The sequence below is a fragment of the Nicotiana attenuata genome, unplaced genomic scaffold, assembly GCF_001879085.1.
Source record: "Nicotiana attenuata strain UT unplaced genomic scaffold, NIATTr2, whole genome shotgun sequence".
In the NCBI taxonomy this organism is placed as follows: Eukaryota; Viridiplantae; Streptophyta; class Magnoliopsida; order Solanales; family Solanaceae; genus Nicotiana; species Nicotiana attenuata.
In genome coordinates, this window is record NW_017671153.1 from 186,013 (window position 1) to 196,930 (window position 10,918).

The 10,918-nt window shown below is 33.3% G+C and overlaps 1 protein-coding gene and 1 pseudogene across 1 annotated transcript; one reads left to right on the top strand and one right to left on the bottom strand.

Annotated features, from left to right (window-relative positions):
* Positions 1-1,790: 1,790 nt before the first annotated feature.
* On the bottom strand, positions 1,791-5,142 carry LOC109206289 (annotated as a pseudogene).
* A 2,184-nt stretch (positions 5,143-7,326) lies between these two features.
* On the top strand, positions 7,327-10,686 carry LOC109206292 (putative WEB family protein At1g65010, chloroplastic). Its single transcript, XM_019369103.1, has 3 exons — positions 7,327-7,597; positions 7,932-8,088; positions 8,567-10,686. Exons 1-3 carry the CDS (start codon positions 7,578-7,580, stop codon positions 10,376-10,378), a joined length of 1,989 nt encoding a protein of 662 aa, XP_019224648.1. The 5' UTR covers positions 7,327-7,577; the 3' UTR covers positions 10,379-10,686.
* Positions 10,687-10,918: the final 232 nt, after the last annotated feature.

The window sequence follows — 10,918 nt, forward strand, 5'->3', positions numbered from 1 at the left end:
ACTTCTTGTTATTGAATTTTCAGCTGTTTTTATACATCCATGCTTAAGTAAAATATCGGTATTTTAATGTTAGCCCATAGTAAGTGTCGAAGTCGACCCCTCGTCACTACTTCTTCGAGATTAGACTAGCTACTTACTGGGTATGCGTTGATTTACATACTCATACTACACTTGATGCACATTTTTGTGCAGGTACATATATGTCTAGTAGACTTGTAGGCGCAGAGGCACGGCTATTGCGGGGACTTAGGTGAGGTGTATCCCACGTTGCGAATTCACAGCACACAGAGTCTCCATCAGAGTTATTTACCCTCTCCCGTCTAATTGTATTCCAGACAGATGTTGTACTTTTACTATATTTCCTAGTTAATGCTCATGCACTTGTGACGCCGGGTTTTGGGAGTGATTATGGGTTGTTCAGTATTGTAGTTGTGAAAAATATTATCAATACCCTGTAAATTCTGTCTCTTACTATTTAATTGAAGGAAATTAGGATTTCAAAAATACTAAAATGAGTAATAAAGTTAATTAATTATTGTTGGTTTGTCTGACAGTGGTGTTAGGCGTCATCACGACCTTTAATAATTTTGTGTCAGATACTCTTGCTATTTGCACCAGTTTAATTATTTACGACATTGCTTTTATTGATTTTCCTTGCGATTTAAATTACCGTTTGGACATTTATATTATTCCGGATGAAATAATATTTGCAAATTATTATTTGGTTCTCGATTTCTTCCATTATTTCAAATTCACCTTGAAATAGGGAATTTGAGATTGAAAAAATAATTTGAGGATTATTTCAAGTGAAATAATGGTTTATCACAAACCTCCTGTTATTTTTCCAACGAAATTCATGTCCAAGAATTTAAAGGAAAGAAAAAATTCCGATCTATTTAAACTTTAAAGTACTCTAGCTAACTAACAACAATAATAATAACAATGCATCAATTTCAAATAATTCAAGTCGGTTAAATAAGTTCTCATTACATATGTCGCTCTTTTCAAGCTCATTTCGTGCTAATGTTGGTATATAATTTTTTTTTTTTTTAAATGACTACGGAAAAGCATAGCACTTAGTAACTGTACTAACAGTACTAAAACAAAGAGAAAGGAAGAGGAAAAAAAGAAAAAAGAAGAAGCATTCTAAGGACCAGTTTGTCCATACAAAAAATTCTTTTTTAATATTGTTTGATTATATATTTCACTGAATTTTTGAAGATGAGCTTCAAGTCTTTAACCTCGAGATAGTTTTTACTTCTTTTTCAAGTAAACAATGTTTTTTCCTCATAAAACTGCAATAGTTTTAAAGGGAAATGCATGTCCAAACATAAGTTCAATTTTCGAATATTTTTTTCAAATTAACTTCAAAAGTTACTTCTTTTTATTTTTTATTTTTCTTTTCAAATTTCATATTTTTTATGTTCAGATGCTTATTAAGTTTCTAGTAGCTTAGAATATCTGCCAATATAATCGTATTAGTATAACTTTAAGACCTATTCAATAGACGTGATGCCTCAATAAATTTCTTCAAATTGATATTTTCTGACCTTTTCTTTTTTAAAATAACAATTTTCCAGGCTCGTATTTTTCTGACATTTTCTGTTTACTAGTATTCGTACCCGCGCGTTGCGCGAAAAATAATAAATATAATCTTTTATAAGAAAATATATTCTGAAAAAGGCTGTATATACAAAGGAGTATGAAAATGCTATTAATTTTGGTATATGTAAATGTAATGAATATTCGCATAATGAAGTAATAAGAAACACAATGAGGAGAGTCCATAATGTTCTTTATAACCTCAATAAAGCAAGTCATGTATACCGGCTAGAGTTCCACATAAAAAGGTTTCTAATGGCTTGAAAATTCAAAAATACGACAACCATAGTCTTTCAAGATAGAAAAATCAGACCTCATAACATATAGTTACGGGAAAATAATTACTCCCCACTTGCACAACCTTGACATCCACAATGTACACACTCTATTACAATAACTTCCCTGAGGTTCTTGGAGACATGACATGTTGCAAAGTTGTGATTCCGAGGCTATATGCAGTGCAAGCAGCAGAGACGCTCATATCCAGGCTGCATGTCAAAACATATATAGGAAATAAGAAAAAAATTAAATATAAGAAATAAACAGATAATATAAGTTGTAGAGGGTGTTGCCTTCAAATACCTTCGTCCACCTTTTAATATGCTGCTCTACCAAATGCCATGAATTTTTTTAGCACATGAAGTGCATTGTTTTTTCCTCCACGATAAATGATAAAAGTCCAACAATTTCTATGATAAGTACCCCAAACTCTCAAAGTTCTCGATATTGAAATAATTTTAATCATGTGGGATTGCGTCACCTAAGAGAAAGAAAGAAAGAAATTGAAGGCAACTTGGAGCGAGCATAGTTATACAAAAATAAAAAAGAAATAAATTGAATGAAATCGCCTACTGTTTTATTTTTACTGAGTGTTGAACTTGATCTCCTATATAGAGCGCAGAGAAGAAAGGAAGAATATACAATGTTGTCTCCAATGACGCTATTATGATGGTATAATATTTTAAAATCTAACATAAAATTGAGTCGGAAAAGGCAAACATGAATTCCAAAAGGGCAGAGATAGAAATATGTCATTCTTTTTGGAACAGACTAATAAGGAAAGTGTATCATCCAAATTAAAACTGAGGGAGTAGTATGAGTATCACTTTGGTTTCATGATTCACCTTTTTTGTCATACTTTCAGACACTTAAATTTTACGTAAACAAATAATATAACTATAGACAATGAGAAAGCAAATCAGCAAACACCTTTATAAGAATGACATTAAAGAAACATACTTTGGATCCAGCAACATAACCCCACATGAACCAAATGACTTTGTGAAAGTTCTTATTATTATGTCCACATCAACTGTGTCAATTCCCAAATTTCAGAGACACCCCAAATAACTCCTATGTTGTGAGCCTCACCTGAGCCTACAATGAGAAAATATATCAGATACAAAGACATGAGAAAGTTAAACCAAATGGAGTCTCATAAAGCCTAGGAAAAGAAAATTAGTGTCTCAAATAAAAGAGTGATTGGTATTATTGAGGCAATTATTATCATGCCAATGAAGAAGCAGAAGCTAGCTTTTAGAGCATTTATCAATGACTAAAATCATATTAATATCGTGCAGTACCTTGTATTTCTTGCACATGAAAACACTCTTCGGATGCTGGCATAGCTCCCCTTCCAATCTGTACATGCCCTCCAAATTAACAATTATGTTCTTTCATGGCGTGTGTGATCTGGGTTGTCCCTCAGAAATATATTCTTTCAAAACCTTCTCTAACTGAGAAATTCATAAAGAAGTAAGGGCAAAACAAAGCATAAATACTAAATAAGATGAACTTGCTGTATAAACATGTTATGACTAAAAGGACAAAGCCCAAGTTGCAGAAACATACTATTATGTTGAAAAATTCGAATAATAGCTTCAGACCCTCGAGCTACATTTACAATAGAGTTTTGGTTGAGAGAATTACTTATAATCGAACCTCCTTAAAAATGACCAAATTAAAAGAAAAATATAATCATAAATAAAACAGAAGAATAACTTTTAGAAATTCTTTGTACCTTTCCAATTAAAATTGGAAGTATGGCTGAATTTGTTACACAACCATGCCTGTAATGATGCAGCTGGCTTGCCAACAAAATTAGCCGCACATTCTTCCAATTTTGTATGGATAATTGTAGTAGGAGAAGATAAAATTTTAGAACCAAAGTTCACTACTCAAGGAGACACAACAATATTTTTTTTACAAATCATGCTTACCTCCATCAACACAGGTAGTGTAAGTGCTCGCAAAAAACTTTATAAAAGACTCAATGACGCGAGGTATACAATATATTCATTTGATGCAGCAAAACCAAGGTAATTATATGAACTTAAGTTTAGGCACCTTGATACATTAGTGGTCTGCCTGTACATTATGTAAGTGCATGAAATGTAAGAGTAAATATAAAAATATCAATTATTCCTAAACTGTTGAAAATAATATGAATATAATATATAAACAACACTCTATTAGTTTCTGCAGCACGAGAAGCCAAAGTAACTTAACCTCCATACTTCTCTAATTGTATATAAAAACGATGTGAGAAATTACAAAATTGCGGAGAACAATTGATAAAATATTAAATAAAAATACTTTAAATGAAAGATCCACGCTCACTTTAGTGTCTTGTTATTGTAATTGGACACACGCACTACCATATCAAACCAACCATGATCACAGACTACATATCAGAGTAAGTGTCATCGGAGAAACATTAATTTTTTAAAGAGAGTTACTGGATGTTATAGAACCAAAAGCTTTGGGTGAGGACAACACGAACTAATTTTAGCTCAAGACTAACAAAACAATTGACTTTGCTTGCATTTAGGACTGTTAATCCAGAATAATAGGCAATATGTACATTCTACAAATACTTTCCTTTTACTTATATCCTTATTACAAATTCAAATATTTTCAATCCGTAGAACAAAAAATGCAAGTAACAATCTACAAACTTGGAAAAGGGGAAGTTTAATATATGAGGAAGTGTGATTTTTGAAAGTTATCTTCCAATATACCAGAAAGGACACAATTGCATATAGAACAACATATTTGTTTTTGTACATTCAATTAATTGAATACAATATGTATATGCTACAAATACTTTTATTTTACTTATAAGCTTAGTACAAATTCAAATATTTACAATATGTAGAACCAAATGGATGAGTAACAATCAAAAAAATTGGAAAAGAGGAAGTTTAATGAATGAGAAAGTGAGACACTATGCGTTTTGAAATTTTGTATTCCAATATTGACATACGATTTTACAGGTACCGTAAATTGTGCTTTAATTTAGTTTTAAGTATTGAGAAATTGAATATGTTACCCTTGCATATTGTAAAATCAACTCCAAGGAAAATAGTCGATTTCCCAAATTCGAACAACTCTCATTTTCAAATTCAATTGCATCGAATTGCTTGGAATTTCTCTGATTTAATGAACTGGTGAAGACATCCTTCAAAAGTTATTGTAGTAAGGAGATAATTCAGAGCAAGTAAAGAGAATGAAAAACTAACTTAGAAAAGCAATCGACATAAACAATAACTGCGTAGGAGAACGGAGGAGAAATGGAGAACGTGGAGGTAGATTAGGATTGTAACTTCAAGCCACGTTTGTGTAGGAGATCGTGTGGTTTAATTTTGCGGTGTTCTATTATTTTTTTCTTTTTTTTCATGTATATGTGTAAACATAAGTACAAGTATATAAGTAAAGTTCAAAATAAAACTTTTGTAATCAGCGGAAGGAAACGTGGTTTAAAGATTTTTACCATAAATATTAACTGCCAGTTTGAAGTTTTTAACTTCTTTTAAAAAAAATCGACATAACTGCCATCATTAAAAGTTTTAACTTTTTTTATAAAAAAAATTCAAATTCCAACAAAATTGGAGAATTGTCCAAAAAATTTACATGTGCCAGTTTAATATAATGCCACTTGTCATCATAACCTTCATTTGCCTCTCCTATTATATATAAATAGATAATATTCCAAGGAAGTAGGTAAACATAACGCCAATTGAATCGTCAAAGCTCACAAGGTCTACTAATTACAATACTTATCAATTGTTATTAAAGATTAAAATTCATTAATTGAAATTAATCCATTATTAAATTCAGTAGTTGAAGTATTAATTAATTGTAACAAATTCCAACGTCATGTTTACCGGCCCCTAGACAAAGTCAGACTCTCTCAGTTTCTAAGCATTCTCCATGTCTCCTTCTATTAATAAAATAATATTAAATTCAAAAAATTCAAAATATCAAGTTGTGATTAATTACATCAGAGTTACCCCAATTTGTTCTTTAGAATTGACAAAACAACACCAAGCAAATTAGTTGTCTGGAATTGGAAGCCAAGAAAATATAGATGGCTTTAGGGGTTAATTAAAGGCAGCCTATCAATACTTGGCTTTTGCATATTTCAAGTGAATTAACATGAACTATAGTATTATGGTCTATCTTCTATTATTCTCGAAAATAAAGATAATATTTGTGAAGTTAGATCCTTCTTCTTTCATTACGATCATTTCATATATTTTTATCAACACAACAAAAAACAACAAATTCAGTGGAATTCCACAAGCGAGGTCTGAGGAGGGTAAAGTGTACGCAGACCTTACCCCTACTTAATGAAGGTAGCTAGAGAGGTTGTTCCCGAAAGACCCTCGGCTCAAAGGAAATGAAAATGAAGCAATACACAGACAGTAGCAACAATATCTTAATGTAGTTTTATCAACAAAAAGTAAGTAATTTATAGTAGTACTTTTTATGTAGTTTTTAGAAATAAAATTTTATTCTAAAAATCTTAATCGATATCTGAATTAACATCGAATATTGACTCTTCACTCTATACGTCATCGTTCTTTTTATCATGAGATTGTTCATCCGGCGTTACTATAATTTGTAAACAAATTTAAAACCTAAAAAAAAATTGAAACCTTTTTAGGAGGCTTATAGACTATTTGAGTTGAAGTTTTTTAAAAAAAAAAAGTATGCGAATTTTTGCTAAAGTTGAAGAATTGGTAAAAATATTCACTTGAATTACACTTTTAAATTAGAATTTTCATATTTCACTTGGAATTCAAATAATATCTGCTAGTAACTCAAAATTTTATGTCCAAACTTCAACTTTTAAACAATGACTAAAGTATTTGCGAGGGCCAATCCGGTAGGCAAAGCATCCCGTGTTTATCCAGGATCGAAGAAGGGTCGTACCCTACTCTGATGCAAGCATCATTGGCTGATTCCATGGCTCGAACTCGTGACCTATAGGTCAAATAAAAACAACTTGATCGTTGCTCCAAGGCTCCTTTTCAAGTAGAATTTAAACATTGGAAAAATCATGTAATTAGAACTAAGAGCCCGTTTGGATGGGCTTAATTTAAGTGGCTTTTAAGCCATAAGTTAGGAATTCTAGCTTTTGGCTTTTAGCTTGTTTTTGTCATTTTAGCTTAAAAATAAGTGCTTAAAAGCACTTTTTTACTCTATCCAAATACCACAAAATGGCTTAAAAGTTATTTTGGCTTAAAAGCACTTAAAATAAACCAATCCAAACGGGCACTAACTTAGGTGAGGTTTGTGTTAATTAACTCATTAAATTCAAAAGTGGACCTTAATCAAGGGCAATTTAGTCAATTAACACAGATCTCCTACCAAGTCTGCAAAATCTTCTTTTACTAGTGTATATACATCCCTTTCACTTTGTCTCATTCTTACAAAATCTTTCTCTTTCATACCTTTTGCCGTTACTGCATTTTATTACCAAACAAAACCCCCGCCAACCTCGGACTTTGTCATAAACCACAAACTTTAAAAACTACCTCCTTTTTTTTTTGGCCCAAACACACAAAAATACTGAAAAAATTACTTATATTAGTATACACAAAAGGTGGAATTTTCTCAGTTTTTTGTGCTGATTTTTCCAGGAATCTTCCAAGGAAAAAAAAGGAGATTCAAACACGTATTCAAACAAAATGTTACGTTCAAAATCAAGGTACCCCCTTTTAATATTTTTCCTTGTTATTATCATTATATTAGCCTTATTTTTATTTTGGTGTCGATATTATCTAAAGTGGTGTATGTGTATATATAATTCTTTTGAAGTTCAGAGATTTTCTCGGATTTTTCTGTTATTCTTTTTCATGTCAGGTTTCTAACCTAAGGTTTTCGTTTATGGGTTTCTCTTGTTTTTTGTCTCTTGTTTACTTTAATGGTTTGAGTTTGCATGAGATTTAATTAAAAATTGAATCTTTTTGATGTTTTAATGTTTGAGTGTATGAGAGTTAATTAAAGATTCATTCTTTTTGATATTTTGGGGGGATTTGTAGATCTGGGGCCAATGATATAGGACAAAGGAGCCATTCTTCAAGATTTTCAAGAGCAATTTCTGCAACAAAGCTTTGTAGAGGTGATGCTTTGGGTTGTCAAATTGATTCAAACGCCCTTGTTTCTCTTGAAAGAAAATCCGTTGACCATTTATCTGAGGTATTTATTAATTTTTCCAATATTTTGTTGTAATTTTTTGGGAATTATACAATTAGTTTTTTATGTCGACCCCCAACTTGTTGGTACTGCGGGTTAGTTGTTGTTGTTGATACAATTAGTATTTGATCTTTGGTGTAATTTGTATATTGGATTTCCTCCGATAACGACAACAACAATGCCTCTATTCCAAGCAAGTAAGAGTCGGTTATATGAATACTCACTGACCATATCGCTCTATTTAAGCTCATCTCTCACCCATATACATTAAGGGCAGCCCGGTGCACTAAGCTCCTGCTATGCGCGGGGTTCGGGGAAGGGTCGGACTACAATAGTCTATTGTACGCAGCCTTACCTGCATGTCTGCAAGGCTGTTTCCACGGCTCACCTATATACATTAAAAAAAAGTACTACTAGAAATTTTCTATATTTTCTACTGTCGTATAGAATTTTAATTCATTTTTATTTTTGGCGTTTGTAGAATCGGGTGAATAAAATTTTGCTTATGCAAGAACAAATGGGACATCTTGAGGAGGAGTTGAAGGAGACAAAAGAGCAATTAAATTTTGTTGAAGGAGAAAAGAATAGAGCAATTCATGAACTTAAGGAGATGAGACAAGTTGCTAATGAGGCTAATAAGAAGCTAAATGAGGGATTATCACCTAAGAAAGCAGGGGAACTAATTGCTGAACTTAAGGCTTTGAAGGAATTGAACTCTAAAACACAAGAAGAATTGAAGATTAAAGATAAGAATATCGAGTCACTGAGGATGGAGCTCGAAAGAGTGAAGAAATACGAGGTCAAGTTAGCGGAAAAAGATGCTATGTTAGGAGGATTGAGAGAGGAGATGAATCATGTGAAAGCAACTGAAGTTCAAGCAACAGAACAATTGTCTGTTTTTAAGAAAAAGGTTAAAGAACTAGAAGTTGAATTGGAGCAAAGGAAGTTATCCGAGTCGAAAATATATGATTCGTTTGAGTCGCAGACGAGGCAGTTTGAGCAAGCTAAGATCGAACTTGAAGAATCCAAGCTTGAGATGGCTTCACTTCGCGAGAAGGTTGAATCGCTAGAGACTTCATCGAAGAAAAATAGCGGGCGCCTTAATGGTTTTTCCAATGGGGAGATCGCTAATTCTGTGAAGAAGGAACTCGAAAGCCTTAACTATGAACTTGCTTTGGCAAAGGAGGATGTGGCTAATGCACAAGAGAGGGAGAAAATTGCCCTGTCAAAGGCTAAGAATTTGAACGACGAGATAAGCTTGCTTAAGAATGAAGTTAAGTTGGCTAGTGAGGCAGAGGAAAAAAGTAGAAAGGCGATGGACGATTTAGCATTAGCCTTGAAGGAAGTTGCTACTGAAGCGTCAGAGGCCAAGGAGAAACTTAGTGCTACTCAATTAGAGTTAGAACAAGTGAAAGAGGAAGCGGGAAAATTGAAGGAGATGGTTAGAAATACTGAGGCCAGATACCAAAAGCTCTTGGATGAGGCGAAAAAAGAGACAGACCTATACAGAAATACAGCAGACAGATTGAGATTAGAGACCGAGGAGTCACTTTTAGCATGGAACGGGAAGGAGATGGGGTTCATCACTTGTATAAAAAGAGCTGAAGAAGAACGAACTCTGGCTCAGCGCGAGACGGAAAGGCTTGCAGAATCTCTTAAAGCAGCCGAGGATACGACTAAAGCAGCAAAGGAAGAAAAGTACAAATTGAGGGACATATTGAAGCAAGCAATCAATGAAGCGAATGCAGCAAAAGCTGCAGCTGGCCTAGCTAGAGATGAAAATTCTCAACTCAAAGATCGCTTGGCTGAGAAGGAGGAAGCTTTGCATTTTCTCTCTAGAGAAAATGAACGCCTTAGGACCAATACACCTGCAGCTCATGAGACTGTTAACGAGTTCAAACGCTTGCCTCCTTCATCGTCAACAGAATTCAGAACTAAGGAAATGGTTGAGGAACATATAGAGGATCATAATATCAAGAAAAGTTTCAGTGCTGATCTTAGAGAGCTGAAACTTCGAAAAGTTGACGATTCTGAAAAGGATGAGACGCTTAAGGGCTCAATATTTGATCCAACTTCTGTCACACCAAAGTCAGAGCCTCATACACCACATTCCCTATCTCATCGCAGGAGAGCGTCTTCACCTGCTTTAGCAGATGATGCAGGAAAACCAAATACAAATCCAGATTTTAACCATTCCGATGAATCAGATAGTGATAAGAATTCTAGTAGTAGAAGAAAAGCATTGTTCCGAAAAGTTGGTGATCTCATAATGAGGAAAAGTTTCCATATATAATGGAGAGCCATCTTCTGGATAGTAACTTTTGTATTATAATACAGGTTGAAATAGTACAGTTATGAACAATCCTACTCATGCTATACAAATGTGTTCCGTTTATACAAGAAACTGCATCCGCTAAGGTGTGTTCGTTTTCATTCTCTTGTTTGTTTTTCCTATACTGTTGGCTCAGCTTACTATTATTATTGAATCAAATTGTTTAGACAGTATGAATACTGAGCCATCCGCAAAAGCACTGAATTATCTCAATTCTTACTGTGGACATTGTAAAAATGCTGATTTCTTACAAAATATATTTTGTATGAGCAAATTTATGTTCTGCTCTCTATCTCTCGGACACATTTTTGACTTCATATATATGTCTAGTGGCGCGGTGAGAATTCTATGTACTCACTGACAAGGTTATGCTTAGTATTTGAAATCCATTTGATCTAGAATGAATGTGATTCCAGTTCCAACTTACAAGGTATATGATATAATTTCATACAAACTTCAGCGTACTGAGGACATGACCCTTAATAAGAAGGTGTTGAGGTC